At 47.6% G+C, this 18,706-nt stretch overlaps 1 protein-coding gene across 3 annotated transcripts in view; it reads left to right on the top strand.

Moving 5' to 3' along the window:
- The first annotated feature begins 640 nt into the window (after positions 1-640).
- The window catches only part of RFLNA (refilin A), a 31,184-nt gene continuing 13,118 nt past the window's right edge, over positions 641-18,706 (top strand). Inside the window, exons 1-2 of one of the 3 annotated variants that reach the window (XM_028709101.2) lie at positions 641-1,179; positions 4,267-4,655. In XM_028709101.2, the coding sequence (XP_028564934.2) occupies positions 4,437-4,655 (219 nt within the window). In that variant the 5' untranslated portion in view covers positions 641-1,179; positions 4,267-4,436. Of the gene's footprint in view, positions 1,180-1,273; positions 1,688-1,719; positions 1,857-4,266; positions 4,656-18,706 lie in introns of those variants that run through there. The other 2 variants (XM_028709103.2, XM_028709102.2) reach the window with 2 other exon arrangements.

The raw sequence follows: 18,706 nt of genomic DNA on the forward strand, positions 1-18,706 counted from the left end.
GTGTGGCGTTGCTACGTACGACGCATGTGCTGTACGTAGCGATGTCACACAGCACTGTATAGCGGTTTGCCACCAGCACTGCTCCAGTGCCGTACAGATGGTGCTGGGATCCCTCTGGCGCCGCTACAGCCACAAACGGAGGATCCTGGCACCGTCCGTACGGCACTGGAGCAGCTCCGGTGGCAAACCGCTATATAGTGCATGTGCGGCATCACTACGTACAGCGCATGTGTGCCACGCCACGCATGCGCTGTATTTAGAGGTTTGCTGCTGGCATCTGGAATCCTTTGCTCGTGGCGGCATGATGGCTGCTGTGTTGCTGTGAGCCCCCTCAGGGTGACTTCTTGTCACCCCCGCAGACATGGAACCCGGGGCGTCCCACCCCCAGGCCCCCCTGTTGCAATGCCACTGGTGAGATGGGAGAGTCTGTGGCAGAGGGCAGTCCAGAGAGAGTCAGGAGCGGAGGCAGAGAAGAGGCAGGCTGCTGAAGAAGCCAGGAGGTCTCCCCCTCCCACTGTGACCAGCTCCCCTCCCGACTTGTCTCCCAGAACCAGAAGAGACATGAAAAGGGCCGTCTCCTGCAGGCGCAGTCTCAAATTGCTTGCAGAAAAGAGGAGGCAAAGTGATGGCCTTCACTCTCAGCAAATGCTTTATGAGGACAAGACAGACCAGAGAGGAGTAGCTGTGCTCATTAGGCCTGACACTCCTGTGCAGATCCTGTTTTTGCTAACAGTTAACTCCAATTTGCTTGGTGTGATTTACTGCGCGCTTGGCTCCTGCCAACAAACAAACAGGCTGGACACCAAACTTCCAGCAGGATCAACGAGAGCACAGTACTTAATTCCTCAACCTATTGCCTCCTGCTCCCAATTTCTTCAGGAGAAAGAGCCAGTTTGGAGAGAGGAGACTGGAGGAGGGGGGTTGTTTGGGGGGAGCCCCCTCTGCCCCTGCCCGCCCGTCCCAGGGAGCCGGGAGCTTGCCAGTGGGAGGGGTCTGCTGGGGGGCCGGGCGAGGCTCTCCCTGGGGGCCGGAGATGGAGCCAAGCCAGGCGGCAGCGGCAGCAGCTCCAGCCGCCGCCGTGTCAGTTGAATAAGTCTCTCGGCCCGCTCGGTCCTCCCTGAGCCCGGCGGGCACGGCGTCGGCGGAGGAGAGGACGGCAGGGGACTCGCTCGCTTCAAGGTAAATGGCCGGGCTTGGCGGGGGGGGGGCGGGGGGGGCGCTGGCCTGGCTCTCTTCCTCCTCCTCCTCCTCCTCCTCCTCCTGGGTCGGCCTCCTTCCCCTCGGGCCGAGACCCGCCGCCTGGAGCGGCTCCTTGGCGAGGCCACGCGCGAAGGACGGGACGGGCGCGGAGCTCTTTGTTTGCTCGCTGGCGGCGGGGGGAGAAGAAGCCGAGCTGCGCCTGGAGGAAACGGGCACCGGAGAGTCTCCTTTCGCCGGGCGCCGCCGCCGCCGCCTTCCCTCCTGGAAACTCAGCCCAAGCGCGGCGGCGGCGCCGTCTCTTCCAAGGGGCCTCCGGGGTGGCGAGCGGGGGGCGAGCGGGGATTTCGCCGCGGGGCGAGGAGACCCCCGGCGTGCCTTGGTCGCGCCCGCCGCCCCTTCCTGCTCCGCCGAGCGCAGCTTGGGGGGCGGACTGGTTTTGGTGGCGGGACTGGAGAAACCCGGGCGCCCCAGTGCAGCTTTGCGCGGGGTGGGTGTGCAGGGGCTCGGGACGGGGCGCTGGGTGGGCACCTCTCCCTCGGGGGCTTTCTTTGTGTCCGAAGAGGGCAGTCGTCACCGAAATCTGCCCCGTATTCCACGGGAAATACATTTTTGGAAGGGGGTAGTCCGTGATCTTACCGTTCATGAAGGGGAAAAAGGTTAGTAAAGTGTGAGGGGAGAGTTAAATAAGCAAACTATCCCCACCCCTCTATAAATGTGCTTGGCCCCCTCGAGAACTCTGCACCAACTCCCCCTGATTCCTGCAGTCTTCTATCTTGATTTTACTGCATAGAAGACTCAAGTGTTCAGATGTTTAATTTGTCCAGACTTGGATTTGCTGAACTGCTTAGTTTTTGCTACATTGGAGAAGCTCATGAATGCGACCTTGTTTTTTTTCTTTTTCCTTTAAAGGACATTCCTAACTTAGCTCAGGTGCAGGCAAACCCTTGAGGAGCCTTGTCCACAAAAGGCCTTATTCTAAGACTGAAATCTTAAGGAGAAGAGTTGCTTCTGGAAAAGCAGGCATGGGATCAGAGGGATAACTGGAAAGACTGGGGCTCTGAGATGAAGAAGAGTTCAGCATATATCCACTCAAGACTGTCTCTGTCTTTGACACAGGACTAGACAGATTCCTACAGGAGAGGGCTATTGAGGGCAACCAGCCATGATGGCTCTGCTCTGCTCCACAGAGGGAGGCAGCGATGCTTCCACATACCAGTTTCAGGGAACCACAGGGAGCTGGAACCCTGTTTGTGGGTTTCCCACAGGCAACTAGATCCCCACTGTGAGAACAGGATGCTGGACTAGGTGGGCTGTGGGCCTGAACCAGCTTCTTAGATTTCTTCTTCTTAGATTCTTCTTCTTCTATTTGACCCAGAGCACTGGAATATAGTCTTTTGGATCCAAAGCCCTGTGGAACTATTCCGAGGCCTCTGCTTCTTAAGCGACAGCACCACTCTCACCCAGTGCTGTTCAGCAAGCCACTTTTAAAAGGTGGGCCTTTGGAAAAGGCAGTTGAGAGAAGTGTTTCTCCACCTCTCCTAATGCCAGACCCACTGAAGCTGAAGGGCAAGAGAGTCGGGAGGACAATCTGTAGGAAATATGTGATAATCTGTGGAACGTGCTGCTGCAAGATGTGGTGAGAGCAGCCAGCTTCAAATGGCTTTAGAAGGAGATTAGAAAGGTGTGTGGGGGAGGCGAAGGCTGTCAGAGCCCCCCCCCCCCCCGCACCTGAAAGCTGCTTGCTGGGACCCAGAATGGGAGAGCTGTTTCCCTCCTGCCCTGGCCATGGGCTTCCTGGAAGCACCTGATTGGTCCCCCTGGAAAACAGGATGCTGGCCAGGCAAGCCTTGGCTCTCTTCTGCTCTCTGCAAGTCATTTGGGGGATTCTTACTTTGTTTTATATATATAGCCATTCCTCCAAGGAATATAGAATGGTGTACATGACTCTTCCCCATCCACTTTAGCCACATGGGATTGCAGGGGTTTGGACTGGGTGACCCTTTTGGTTCCTTCCAGCTCTACGCTTCTGTGAGGCAGGTGGGTCAGTCAGGCTGAGAGATAGTGAATGGCCCAAAGGCACCTGGCAACCTGAATAGCTTAGTGGGATTTGAATCTGGCCTCTCCTGTCTTAATTCAACACAGGTTAGATTTACAGCGCAGTTCCTTACATGTTTACTCAGAAGTACATCCCATTTGACTTAATGGGGCTCACTGCCAAGTAACTTTGCATAGGACTGTAGCCCAAAGCACAATGCAGTGCTTGGAAGTAAATCTCATTGAGTTCGATGGGGCTTACTCCCATAGCTGTAATCCTAAACTCAGAGCGTAAAGCCTCAAGCTCTCTGCTTCTCCCAAAGATGTATGTTTACTCAAAAACATGCATAGGTTTCCACTTGGTTGTTTTTTGTGTGTGCACCTGCCATTTAAAGGAAACACATTTTAATTTAAAAAATGCTTTATATAGTCTTGATTGAGCGGATAAGACCAAGAGTGGCTCCAGTGGCCAAGAAAGTGGTTTCTGCAGTAGGAGTAAACTCTACACAAATCTGGAGTGGCGTCCCTATGGTTGGAGGGCACCTTGTATGCCTCATTCTGGCAATTCCTTCAGCCAAGTTGGTGCCAAACGTCTTGCTCTGCTTTCCTTTGGACCACATGAGTGAGGGGGGCGTCTCTTGTCATCTGGCCAGCCCAGGACCTCCACGCACACTGCCCAGGCTTGTGCCCCAGGGAGGTCACTTTGGGGCTGCTAATGCAGTGGTTTGACTTCACCCCCGGAGGCACACTCCATTGTCTCTGGAGACGGACGGATGCCAGCAACAACTCCTCCATCAGTCCCAGCAGGCATGGCCAATAGCCAGGGATGATGAGAGTTGTAGTTCAGCAATATCTGGAGTGCCAAAGGTTCCCCACACCTGGGCTAGCCCAACTGGTAGTGTCTCACCTGGGTCTCGGGCAAAAAGGGCTATTCCCCAGGTGTACTTGGAGATCTGCCCTCTCTTCTCCACTTTTGTTTTTTGTGTTGATGAGGAATGGCCTGTTCATTTCCGCTTTCTCTCCTTCCCACAGGGGGCAGCTGCAGCCACAGGAACCAGCCCTGAGTCACCCAAGGCAACAGGCGCACAGGGATCCGGCTGGCACTCCCTGTGCATGTACCACGTGCGTTCGCCTCCCTGCAGGAGGTGGTGGTGGGTTCCCCCCTGCTTGGCAGCCACAGCCCTCACTTCCCCACCCCAGTCATGGTGGGTCACCTGCAGTTGCAAGGAATGGAAGACAGCTTGAAAGAGAAGAACCGAGAAGGTTTGCTGGATAGCCCGGATTCGGGGCTGCCCCCCAGCCCTAGTCCGCCTTTCTACTCCCTGTCTCCGGGCATCGTTGAAAATAGACCTGGAGGCAGCAGCTCTTCCACAGATACCCAGGGACATGGGCACCGGAAGGATGGCAAAGAGGGGAACGTGGTAAGAATTCATTCGCCACTTGGGTGTCGGAGTGCGCGTTACTGTGATTGCCCTACTGTGTTTCGGAGAGCGGCCTCTTTGGAAATAATTCCACCCTGTGTGCATAAGAACTTGCTTTATGCAGAGTCAGACCATCGGCCCATCTAGTCCAGCATTCTTTACATGGACTGGCAGAGGCTCTCTAGGCCAGGGATTTTTCCCCAGCCCTCCCTGGAGATACCAGGGATGGAACCTGGGGTGTTCTGCATGCAGAGCATGTGTGCTGGCGCTGACCAATGGCCTTTCCCACTGCATGCTTTATCTCAAGCTTGGGCAGTGATGTCCTTTTGTAGCCCCAAAAGCCTGACCAAGAGACCTGTGCGATGCCACAGCCTGCTGCCTTAACACATTAACAGAGGGGCCTCTAAGTCAGACAGGTAACCTGAATTCCTTCATCAGTCCACAAAAGTTTCTCACCGTAAATAAGCTTTTCTGGATACCTTACCCAATATGTATTCTAGTTATAGTTTGCCAGCGGGCCAACAGAAGAAAAAATGTTTTCCTTTGCATTGTCACCTAGACTTGATTTATACTCGCCACAGCTGATCAGGCAAGTGGATATGAACTGGTGTGCGTTGCGTATTTTCTCAAAGTGGCATGGACGGAGATGCCAGCTTCTTAAGGAAAGGTAGATTATTTTGCTCTAGCAAAGAATAATGAGCTGTTGAAGTTTGTTTTCTAGAATGAATCACTCTGGAAGCCGATGATATCTTAGGGAGTGTTTTGCTGGTTGAACCACTAAGGAATAAATTAGAGGAGCAGTTCATTATTTCAGAGCTGAGTTGCAGGTGTGGTGAAATTTCCTCGTTGCCATGGCACCTAGAAATGTGATGCTGCTAGTTTCTATGAACTGAAGAGATTTGATTTAATTTTGCATAAGTTTGGCAGCTTTAGGAACAGGAATGTATTTTCCCTCCAGAGCAAGGAATGTTGCACACCTACAGTGCATGGTTACTCGGAAGTAAGTCTCATTGCATTTGGTGGGACTTACTCCCAGGAAAGTGCAAGTAGGACCAGAGCAGTATTTTCCAACCTTGGGTCTCCAGCTGTTTTTGGATTACAACTTCCATCATGCTCAGCTACTAAGACCAGGGATGATGGGAATTGTAGTCCAAAAGCAGCTAGAGGCCCAGGTTTGAGAAACCCTGGATTAGATGCCTGTTTTGTGTTCTTGGTTGGAGATACATTCCATTGAGTCCGCCAGGTAAGCGCTACCTATGCATGATTCTACAGGAACTCATAAAATCTGTGTAGTGTGTTGCTGGATGTGGAAATTTGCTTCCTGAGATCATGAGCATCTATGTTTTATAAGTTCTCAGGTTTCTGGCCCTTAGTTGTGGAGATGGGCTTGAAAGTGTGGTGCAGTCTCATAAACCAGATTTCCAAAGGTGAGTTATTCCTCTTGTTTTGCATTAATTGCCCAGAACTCTGTATTGGAGGGGCAGGATTACTTCCTGGTAAGTGATTAGGTAGAATTCAGCCTCCATGCTTTTCTTCTAGAAAGATCTAGAAACATGCTGGTATTTTCAAATGGAGATGAACATTTATGGTGGGGCCTCGAATATCCCAGAGAGGGGCAGGTGCTGCTGACTGCCAGCGGCCTGTGATGATCCTGAATCAGGGTGGTGCTGGAAATGAATCTACAGCACCGTTACAGCTTTTCTTTTTCTTTTTTAAAGATTGGATGGAATTTTCAGTGGCATCAACAAGTAGCTTTTTAAAAAGTAGGATGCTAGGCCTCATTGTCATGGAGGTAAAAGGCTGGAAGCGGCGTCATGTGAAGGCTTTGAGAGGCTAAGAACATAAAAAGAGTCCTGGGGGAAGCAGATGGAGAGGGGTCTTTCTCCCTTTCTCATAAAACTAGAATCTGGGGTCATCTTATATTATTTATGCCATGTCACTTTCCACACACACAAAAATGTCAGTGGCTGTTGGTCACGTCTTATTATCTGCTGATTTCTCGCTCATTGCTTCTTTGGGAAGGCCAGGACACTTAATGTGGGGCTCCTGGGTAGCACAGAGTCCAGGGCCTAAGCAGCTTTATAAGCAAGTTTTCAAACCAGTCCCTGACTTGTTTGTATCATTTTCTTCTTTTTTGCAGCTTCTTATCTCTCATGCAAGGTAGTTCTTTATTTAAACAAATTTGTTCTCTATTTTACTTATTTATTAGCAGCTTGGTACCCAGCTTGCTCTGGAATTCTGAGGAACCAAAAAACCAGTGGAGTTTGGAAAGGTTCCGTCCTCCATCTTGGTTCAAAATGGCATCTGGTGTTACCCAAGCATAAACCAAAACCTGATCCTTGGTCCTCAGGGACCATCATGCAAAATTTGGTTACCATACCTTTAGTGTCCAAATGCACAGCAAATGAGCAGCTTTCCAAAATATATAGTAGTAGAGCATTACATTTATACCACATCTTCCCTCCAAGGAGTTGATGTTGGTTGTGTTCAGCATGAGTCCTACTCAGAGTAGACAGATTCAGATTAATGGTGGGTAGCACTTAGCTGAATATAATCCATGGTTCTTCTCCCAGTTCTCCAGTTGATCCTCATAGCAACCCTGTGAGGCAGTTTAGGCCAAGAGGCAGTGACTGGCCGCAGATCAGACCCAGGGAGCTTCATGGCCGTTTGGAGATTTGAAGCCTGCTCTCCCAGGCCCTAACTATTACACAAGACTGGCTAGTTAAACTTCACCTCCCCTAAAAAAACAACCCACCATTAATTGTAAGCCATTTATGAATGACTTGTGTGCGATGCTATAATCTAAGCAGCAGCCTTTGACTCACAGGCCAATGAGCCTTGGATGCTGACTCAGAATCCGTGCCCAAGCAAGAAAAAGCCTTGCGGGGCAGAAAATCTGAAGCAGTTTTCTGTGCCTGCTTCTGGAGAGCCTGGAAATTCAGCTGCGGGTGCCAGCGTACGCTCTATTCTTGGCTGCTGCTGCCGCTGCCACAAGTCTCTCCTCACCCAACACCAGGTGACAGCAAATAGGCATGGCAGGGGCGCCACTGTTTGGGTTTTGAAACAGCTTCTTCTGGCGTAAGCCCATGGGAAAATGGAGCCCAGGATCTCTTGCAGCAGTTGCTGCCTCTCATTTGCGCACGGCAGTCTCAGCCGTTTGATTTTCCCCCAGGTAATTTGTATACCCTGCTTTTCTATCATTTGCAAATGGGATCTGCAACAAGTTGTAGAAGCCTAGAGGAGCCCTGTTCAGTGTGCCAGCGAGCCAGTCACGCCCTCTTCCAAAATGCTCCACTGCATTCTTAACCCCTTTTCATTTTCCTTCCCCCATCTTCACCAAACTAGCACAGAGTCCTGTCTTCACTGAGCTTACTCCATTCTCATCAGACTGCCTTTTTTTTTGCAGAGGGTTGGGTAAGTTCACCTGCTTAGGTTGCTGCCCTGTAAAATATTATTTCTACTTTTGCAGACCATGAGTTTCTCTTGGGCATGCAGATTCCTCCCTTGTGTTTCTCAATAGCACCGTTTTTGCTGCAGCTCTGTTGGCACTCACCAGCTGAGTTCACTATTAAAGGGAGTGCTGTATTCAGGGTGGCTAACAGTCTGGTTTAAAAACTACATCATAAAACAGACACTCTTCCAATATCACCGTTAAACAGGAGGAAGACTATCACAACAGATTTAGAATCATCAGAAATAAATCGGCTAAAAAGTCCCAATTCAACAACACATAAAACTCAAACACCTGCAGAAGCACCTGGGGCTTTGGTACCCATCTAAATACCAGAAAGAGGAGGAGCCAGAATTCTAAGGTCCACTGCAGAACATATCCTATCTTTTGCTCTGTCTGCAAAGTGGCACTAGCTATTTAAAACTAGGACGAGAGGGTGCAGATTAGGTGACTTGGTTTGCCCACTGGTGGTCTGTAGGTTCTGTGGTCACTGCTGCCTAACAGTGAATGTATCTTTTTTTGCAATCTTAATAATAGCAATAATAATAATTTTTATTTATACCCCGCCCTCCCCAGCCAAGGCCGGGCTCAGAGCGGCTTACAAGCAATAATAAAAACAAGTTGAATGATTACAACTTAAAAACAAAATTAAAATACAACATTAAAATATTGAAACATTAAAATATTAAAATGTAGCCTCATCGCAGGAGGAGAAGGAAAGGAAAAAAGAAAGAGGGGGAGGGAATCAAACTGGCTCCAAGCCAAAGGCCAGGTGGAACAACTCTGTCTTACAGGCCCTGCGGAAAGAAATCAGATCTTGCAGGGCCCTGGTCTCATGAGGCAGAGCGTTCCACCAGGCCAGAGCCAGTGTTGAAAAGGCCCTGGCTCTGGTTGAAGCTAATCTAACTTCCTTAGGGCCCGGGACCAACAGGGTGTTGCTATTTATGGACCTTAAGGTCCTCCGTGGGGCATACCGGGAGAGGCGGTCCCGTAGGTACGAGGGTCCTAGGCCGTGAAGGGCTTTAAAGGTCAAAAGCAGCACCTTAAATCTGGCCCTGTACTCTACCGGGAGCCAGTGCAGCTGGAAAAGCACTGGGTGAATATGCTCCCATGGCAAAGACCCCGTGAGGAGCCTCGCTGCAGCATTCTGCACCCGCTGGAGTTTCTGGGTCAGCTTCAAGGGCAGCCCTGCGTAGAGCGAATTACAGTAGTCAAGCCTGGAGATGACTGTCGCATGGATCACTGTGGCCAGTTCGGGCCACATTTAAGCATTTAAATCATTTAAGCATGTAAATCCTCCTGAAATCAGTGAGATTTATGCTCTAATCATTATGTTTAGGATTGTAGCCTTAATTCGGCTACTTTCATGGCACAGAACTTGCAAAATGAAAGATAGCCACTTTAATCCGCCATAAGGGTCAAGAGCTCTCTTTATATTCATTTATATACATTTGCATTTGGATTTTTATTTATTTTTTGTTTGCAGGAAGTTGTGTTTCTCTTTGTGTCTCTCTACATGCAGAGAAGAAGGGCTCCTAGTCTTCATTTTAAGACCCATTAAAGAGAAATGGGAAGAATGATTATAGTTCTGTCACTCTGGTGATCCTGATTGAAAAGTTTGGGGCAGTATTCTGAAATTCTTTTGGCAACTCTGCTTACAAACAAGAGAGAAAAGAAGATGCGGAGTGCTCCCTCTTTGTTGGTGGTGCCGTACTGTGCCTATGGGGTAACTGGGCACTTCCTGCAGCTCAACTGCCCCCCCCCGCCATGTGCCCTGCTGGTTCCTCCAGCCAGCTTCCCAGCCAGGGTATGGCCAAGCGTTGCCTGCTAGCCACTGCAGTTTCTCCCAGCTTACCTGCTGCTCAGGCAGGACTCCAGCCCATCTTTCCTCCTGAGTTAGAAGGAGTTCTGGAGTCTCCAGGCCAACAGCTGTGTCCTGTCCCAGCTGTTTCATATCTGGCTTATCAGGCCCCTCTGCAGGGAGAGGAGACTGCCTCTTGTCCTGCAGGTAGTTCATGCAGAGTTCAGACAGCATGCATTAAAAAAAGAAAACATTAAATAAAAGCCACTCAATTTTCTGCTTAAATCCAGCACAAGAAGCAGAATGGCATTTGAAACCCACCAGACGCAATCCAAGGAGAAAAGACACCTGGCTCTTAAAAAAGGTCTTCCCCAGTTAAAAGGATCTTATCATAGGCACCCAGAAAGCCTCCTTGGGGAGGGCATTTCAGTCAGGGCACCACCACCAAAAAGGCTCTCACCTATTTAGTTGGGGAAACCAGGTCCAGGGCCTCTGATAATAACTCGAACGCTTGAGCAGGCTTACTCAGGAGGAGGCAACCTTCAGAGGTCGCCTGCCTCCACAGTGGGCAGCAGTGGAATGCCATAGCTTCCTCCAGCAGGTTTCCCCCATGAATAGAAGAAGCTGCCTTGAGTCACACCACTGGTTCATTTAGCTCAGTATGGTCTCTGCTGGCTGGCCGCGTCTCTTCGGGGTTTCAGACAGGGCTTCTTCCCAGCCTTGTCCAGAGATGCCAGGGATGGAATATGGCGCTACCTGCACGCAATGTGTGCTCTTTACCATGGAGACACAGCCTTGCAGTTTGCAGTTATTTTGATCCACATTTAAGAGCCCAGGGACTGTGAGATATTTAATGTGGGTGAGACTCCTGCCCAGAATTGAACAGGACCTTCTCCAAGTGACACATTGAGTTTTTCAGCCTACTTGGCATAACCTTGCCTCTCTCTGACACTACACTGCTATATGACATATCAGACACTTCTAGAGTCTGATATGACACTCTTGGATCTTTTTACTTCTAAAGCAGCTCATAGTAGTGAAGCAATTTCTTGCTTGCATGATACAAGTCTCCATTGTGTGAGGAAACTGGATGCCATGCTTATATAATGTATATTAATGCACATTAAATAGACATGAAGGCACCATGAGCCTCCAGGGCCCATCTAAAAGGCTGTAGTTGTACAGCATTTTACTTGTGCTTTCAGTGTTTATATGGGCAATTGCCTCAGAGCAACTACCAAGAATAAAAGTTGCATTGTGAAGAATCCTGGGGAATAGAGAAGAATTTAAATGTTTCTGAAAGTTATGGTGAAAGGCTTAAGTTGCATAAGAGTGAAAAATTTGAAATGCTTCTACTTCATACTATAGGAAAATGAAGTGCAACTTTAATCCAATGTAAAAATATAAATTTGTAGTCAAAACAGATAAAATTGCAAATATGATACAATGACAAACTGATTTGCCTATTCAGGTCAAAGTCTGATCAAAATCCATCTATGACCAAAAGATGACAACATTTTTTTTTTCAGAGACCAGATGCATTTCAAACCAATTTATCTTCTTCAGTGGTCAGAAGAAAATTATTTTATGCTACTGTGGTACCTCGGGTTACAGATGCTTCAGGTTACAGACTCTTCAGGTTACACACTCCGCTAACCCAGAATTAGTACCTCGTGTTAAGAACTTTGCTTCAGGATGAGAACAGAAATCGTGCAGCAGCAGCAGGAGGCCCCATTAGCTAAAGTGGTACCTCAGGTTAAGAACAGTTTCAGGTTAAGAACGGACCTCCAGAACGAATTACGTTCTTAACCCGAGGTACCACTGTATTTGGCCGCAGGGAATTGGTCCACTAGGTTAGTTTGAAACGATGTGGTGAGTTGGCCATTCGTATAATGCAGGACCGTTGAAATTACTATGCACGTGTGGTGCTAATTAGTACAGGAAGTTGTATTATGGTGGCGAGATTGAAGCAGTGACTCCCTATGTCTTTCCTGATTCTGCGTTCCAAACATGAATAAGGGTTGATGAGAAGTAAGACTTGATGTATTGCCTTCATCAATATACACTGTCCAAGTGCAGAATACCAGGAATTGTGGGAGGGCAGAGCGCTGTTGCCCTTGGGTCGAGCTGGCACGTGTCCCACTGGCATCTGTTCAGCCATTGTGAGAACAGGATGCTTGGACTAGAAAGGCCATTGGCTGATCCAACAGGCTTTCCTTATGTCTTAGAAGATGGCACAGACTTGGGCCACATCTTGCATTTAAAGCACTGTTAAACTACTATTAAAAGTAGCAACTCATGGTAGCAGTCATGGCTTCTCTCAGAGCATCCAGGGCGCTGTAGCTTGTGAAGGGTGCCAAGAGTTGCTAAGGAGACCCCTGTTCCCTATATAGCACTACAGTTCCCAGAGTGGTTTAGAAATCAATCTGACTTCCCAAGGTACTCTAGAAATTGTGGCTTTGTGTGGGGAGGCTCTCCTAACAACTCTTAGCACCTATAGCAATATATAGTTCCCAGGATGCTTTGGGGGCTGTTTAAAGTGGAATGAGAGTGCTTTAAATGTATGGTGTGGATGTGGCCTTGTTCTCTGTTGTTGAAGAGGACAGTAGTTACTAGGAGTGGTGGACAGAAATGACAACAATGCAGATTTCGGCTAAACATTAGAACATCCTGATGTGCAAGAACTGTCTGGCAGCAGGACAGAGGACCCTGGAAGGTGGTGCGCTCTCATTCGCTGGAGGTATTGGAGCAGTGATTGGGCCTGCCTAGCATCTCATGATATGATGCTGTAGCTGCATCATGCATTGCAGAATCACCAGCCTTCCAGCATCCCTTCTACGTTCTTTGATTTTAAGAAACTTGGGGAAGTGCTGGAATCTTGGCTTCATTTTTTAAAAAAAGTTTCTGGCCCTCACGGTTGCAGAGAAAAGCATGAAAATAGGAAGACGGTTGAAGTGGCCAGGAATTAGAAGGGTTCTGGGCAGGTTTCCAGCGGGTCAGGGTGGAGTTTCTGTGCCTGGCACAGCTGTGTATCTTCTGCCCTTATTCTCCTGTTGTGCCTCCCTCCAGCCTTGCCAAAAACGAGTCAAATTCTGCAAATCCCCAGCGAAAATATACTATGCATTATAAGTAACTTTACGAAAATTTGCTTGGCTTTCCATAATTTATTCTGAGTGGCGTATTTGTGTTTCCTTGGCATGGATTTTGGATTCCTTGGCATCGGCTTTGGATACTTTCTTTGGCCAGAAGTACGCACAGCTCTGGAGCAGGAGACCACTAGTGTTGCTGGAATTTCGGGACTTTGCCTGTTTGTGGTTATTGAAAATGACGGTGGCAGTTTTGCTTTAGAAATCTCTCTCTCTCTCTCTCTCTCTCTCTCTCTCTCTCTGTTAACCCATCTAAACTAGCCTGACTCCAATTCTGAAAACATACAATCCACCACCAGGACATCCTTTAGAGTCTAGGCTGGGTGCTCTGCTCTTTTTCCTTTAAGATCAGCTGGTTAAAATCCAGAGCATGATTAAAAGGTAAGCTACCAGTCTTAGCATTCAAGGGAGAAGAAAAGCTGTTATTTCCTTCTGCAGCTGATTGCCAGCTGCGCTGCTCTTTTCCCACTGCAACCACTTTGTCTCATTTCTTGACTGCCAAAGAAAGAAGATTGGGATATTTTGGGATTCTATCAGCCTTTCTAAACCAGCAGGAGAATGAGCAGGAGGTATATTGAAAAGAAAAGTTGAGGGGGAGAGTAAAGGGAAACGTTAGGAAGACTTTTTAATCATCAGATTAGGACAGCCATGGGCAAACATTGCAGGCGTTTGTGAAGGCTTGCAAATAAGTCTAAGAATCATCCAAGTCAAGCTGCCCTAGTCTAAAACAGAGTTTCTCAAATGGCGACCTCCAACTTCTATTCAGATTATTTGCTGGAAGGTTGTGGAACACTTTGTTCATAAAGAACAGCACGTCCATCAGAGTAGAAAGGCAAGCCCACAGTTATTACAACACACATTCATCATCATCATCATCATCCAGCCTTTACCCCTGACAACTTACAGAAAAAGTATATTAAGTGGTCTGTGCAATTATTAAGTAGTCACAGAGGGGAAATTTGAGAAACTCTGGTATAAAAGAAACCAGAAGCCAATGTTTCTAGGGCTTCACATATGTAGTTGCCTGTGGTGGACATTTGCTTGCGGCAGGGAACCAGGCAAGTGGCTGTTTACAATCATGATCTTATTCCTAACTTCCAATTCATGTTGTGTGAACTGCAGGGAGGAAGGAGAGAAATTATGCCTCAGACCCTTGAACTCTGTATTCAGAGGGTCTCTATACACACACAAGGAGAGGGTCTACATTTATTTGGGGGTGTGTGTACTTTTTACCTTGTTTTTCTGTGGCATTTCTGTCATCAAGTTTGCTGACATATTGGGCAAACATTTTTCTGAGGTGCGTTAGGCCATGAGGATGCTCTGTGTGTTTGCCGTATGGGTTGGATAGCCTAGAAATTGCCATTCAGCTCATAAAGAAAGGAAAAACCACAATGTTCTTCTGCATTCTTGCAAGTGTATTTCATCCCACAAGTTTTGTCAGTTCATAACTCAGTTGTTGGTTGTTTTTAGCGAGAACAGGTGATGTCTGCTTAGTGAATAAAATTTGCTATGTTGCATTTTTTCGTGTTACAGCTTCCTCCCACTCCTTTGCTGTGCTGAGAGGGTCAAATAACTTGTTCGTTTTCTCCTATGCTTTCAGTATTTCTTTCTTTTTTCTAAAGATAAGTAGACGCAGCGGGGAGCGAGCACCTGTCCTGCTCCTTTCCCCCTCTCCCAGCAGAAATACATAACTAATTGGGGCTTCTAAACAAAACACTTAATCAACAGGCTGTGTGCAAATCCAGATGGCCATTTGTCATGGATGCTTTAGTTGAGATTCCTGCATAGCAGGGGGTGGACTAGATGACCCTCAGGATCCCTTCCAACTCACCAGTTCTATGATTCTGTGATCTTGCTTGCCCTCCTTTGCACACATTCCACCTGGTCAATCTCCATCTTAAACTGTGGTGCCCAGAACTGGACACAGGACTCCAGGTCTGACCAAGTCAGTATAGAGCGGTACTGTGACTTCCCTTAATTGGGACATTATACAGTGGTACCTCTACTTACTAATGCAATCCATTTCGGGGTGCCGTTCGCAGATCGCTTCTGCACATGCGCGCGGGGCGAACAGTTTGCCGCGTTTGTAACCTGAAAAGCCGCAACGCGAAGCAAGCGTAACATGATGTTTGACTGTACTTTTTGTGCTGATGCATCACACTGTTGACTCCTGTTGAGCTTGTGGTCTACGAAGGTTCCTATATCCTTTTCATATGTACAGGTGTCAAGCCAGGTGTCTTCCATCATATATTTATAAATCTGCTTATTCCTGCAGAACCTTACATTTGTCCCTACTAAAATTCATTTTGTTTGGGCCCAGTTCTCCAATCTGTTAAGGTCATCTTGAATCCTGATTCTGTCATTGATTTATAAATTTTGTAAAAAGAAAACAATAGGCCGACCCTTCCATTAGGCAAGCTGAATCAATGGCAAATTTGTCCCCGCCAGCCCCTGCTCACTTGCCTTGCCACCCGGCCCAACCAACAGACAGCTGACACCACCTGCCCACCTGGCTCATGGCCAACCCATACCTTCCTCTGAGGCATTTTAGGCACGATGGCCCAAGAGAGTGTTTGCAACTCTACTGCCTTTCCACAATAACTAGAAATTAGTTTTTAAAATTAATTAAAGGGAATAAAAAAACATTTCTTCCTGTTAAAATGAAATGTTACAGCCCTAATTATTAGTTGACTAATGGATTACACTTGTATACAGTAGTACCTCTGGTTAAGTACTTAATTCATTCTGGAGGTCCATTCTTAACCTGAAACTGTTCTTAACCTGAAGCATCACTTTAGCTAATGGGGCCTCCCGCTGCTGCTGCACCACCGGTGCATGATTTCTGTTCTCATCCTGAAGCAAAGTTCTTAACCGGAGGTACTATTTCTGGGTTAGCGGCGTCTGTAACCTGAAGCGTTCGTAACCCGAGGTACCACTGTATTATCCAAACATCAGTATAGGAACATCGGAAGCTGCTTTATTCAGACCATTGGCCCATCAAGCTCAGTGTTGTCTACACAGATTGGCAGCAGTTCTCCAGGGTTTCAGGCAAGAGACCTTCCCAGCCCTGTCTGGTGATGCCGGGGATTTTGAACCTGGGACCTTCTGCATGCAAAGCAGATGATCTATCTGCATAGAGCTCTTTGGAGACCTCTTGGCACCATTTATTAAAATGTGAATTAAAACTATGGTTCATTCTTAGAAGGGAAGGCCATTTTAATGTCCTTCAAATTCTGAACTCTGCCCGTTAACCCCACCTAATTAAATAAATTAATGAAATGCTCCGTTACAAGCACCCCACTCCTTACTGATGCTTGTAAGCAGGGTTGAAGGCAGGCCAGCACTAAGCAAGGTTGTAGTTCCCCTTTGGATACGATGCAAGAGGCACACCAGAGAGGCTGTTTTCCATAACACTCTATATGTATACCAGCTGTTCTTGATAATTGCAGGGCAGAACAAACTGCTTTAAAATGGGCTGAATCTGCATTTCCTCACCCACCCCAAATGAAAGCTCCTGGCAGAAGCCCAAAGGGGCTGATAGGAATGTGTTGAAGGAGGAAAATTGAATCATGAGCATTTAAAAAACACCTCAGTCATGAATGTTGCAGGTTCCTTGGTCCATCAGTTCAGTGGAGCTGCCACAAGTCAGCCACAGGTAGCTGCACCAAGTGGGAGCCAGGTGCTCGGATTCATGGGTCAGCATGGGAAGGTCAAACCAGAGAGCAAGCCAGGAGTGACTCTGGTTCCCCACGTACAGCCCCTTACCAATCAGGAAGTCTTTGGAGCCCTTCCTGTTGAGGAGAGCCAGTGGTCGGCCTGGATAGGTCCTTCACTGCCTGGGAGATGCTACAGCCAGTGTTAGAAGCTGAGGTATATAAGCTAGGTGACAAATGGCTCCTTAAACCAGGGTTACAGTCACCAAAATGGAATATCTACAGTAGTTGCCACTTTGGGGCCAGACAGCTCAAAAGTCTTATTTTCCAGGACAACTTTTCATTCTGATTTTGTCGATAAAATATAATGGATCGAATTGTACAGGATGTGGTATTAGTGTGTGAAAAGGGTCCAGATCCAAGGATCCCCAGGCAGGCACCTCCAGATGGTGGAGACGTCAGGTGCCACCTGGCACTTAGGCATCTTCACTTGGTTGCAAGCAGCTGATAGCCAGGGGCAAAACGTACCTGGTGAATTGAGAATGTCGCTGCAGCCTTTAGAAGGTTTGTCCGTTTGGGCAAATGGGGTCCTGTCACACCACTCTCTGCCTGCCTTAACCCTCACCCTGTTGCCTGGAGAGGAAAGTTCTTTCTTTTTCTTTTTTGTGATTCAACTTTTACGAGTGAGCTTTCTAGTATGCTGCTGGGAGGTGGTTTGGGACAAAGTGAGGCAAAAGCAAAATAAGTAACTAATTCGTAATAATAATAATAACAGCAAAACAACCAGTTTTATAGGATGAAGCCGTTTTAGTGCCTTTTGTTACCTTCAAGCTTTCTGAGCTGGGAGATGCAATTCCACCACCGACTACTTATCATCCAGATGTTTTGAACTTCAATTCCCATAAGCTCCAGCCAGCACAGCCATGGCGAGCTGTCGTCCAAAGCACCCAGAGGGCACCAGGTTGGGCAAGGCGGGCTTAGAGAGTGATGTGCGGAGAGCTAGTGCAGCGTGGTGGTTAATACATTGGGCTAGGACTGCAAAAGCCTGGACTGAAATCCCCACACTGCCAAGAAACCAACTGAGTGACCTTGGGCCAGCCGGCCAGCCACTGTCTCTTAACCTACTCTACCTTATAGGGCTGTTGTGAAGATTAGACAGCACATGGGTGTCTTCCTGAGATTTTTTTGAGGAAAGAACAAAAATATAATAAACAGTCAGGGTTGGAACCAACTAAAAACCCCCAAATGTCATAACCTTTCCTCATAGAGGAATTGCTCCAACCCTTTAATCGTTTTGGTTGAACTTTCCTGAACTTTTTACAGTTCCATGATTTTTGAGGAGACTAGAACTCCCATTTTGTGCATCATCAACATATTGGGTGCTTTATTTTCAATCTCTTTCCCAATGAACTCTAACCTGGGATTTGCCCTTTCCCCATCAACTGCACCCTGGGCAGACACCCTGAATAAGTCACGCTCTCATCTTAACAAGGATTCTTGTGAGCATAACCTAGGAGGTGAGAGCCACACTGTTACCTTCAGCTTCTGAGTGGAAGGGACATGATAAAAACGCAATACAAAAAGTAAATAAAAATATACCAAGGCCCCTGATTTGAGATCACCCATCCCTGAGGGGTCTGGGCAAGGAGGCCTGGAGGGCGGTATTCAGCCCTGAGCCTGAACATGCCCTTCCTCTGACTAGGACAGGAGGTGAAATTTGAATTGCGTTCACATGTAAAGGCAAACCTACCTAATTTGCACATTTCAAAACTATATGGGGACCAAAACACAACAATTCTTCAAAGTTCACACTTCTTTCAATTTTCTTTGCAGTTCTCCAGGCAGGGAATGTGAAATAAAAATGCATATAATGGGAGAGACATGTCCATAAAAATACTAATATTAGTGAAAATAACGTACAAAAATGTGTTATTTAAGGGGAAATGGCTTTGCAAAAATGTGTATCTTGGGCAGAATTGCATACAAACATGTGTATGGTA

Source organism: Podarcis muralis, chromosome 16 (genome assembly GCF_964188315.1).
Source record: "Podarcis muralis chromosome 16, rPodMur119.hap1.1, whole genome shotgun sequence".
NCBI lineage: Eukaryota > Metazoa > Chordata > Lepidosauria > Squamata > Lacertidae > Podarcis > Podarcis muralis.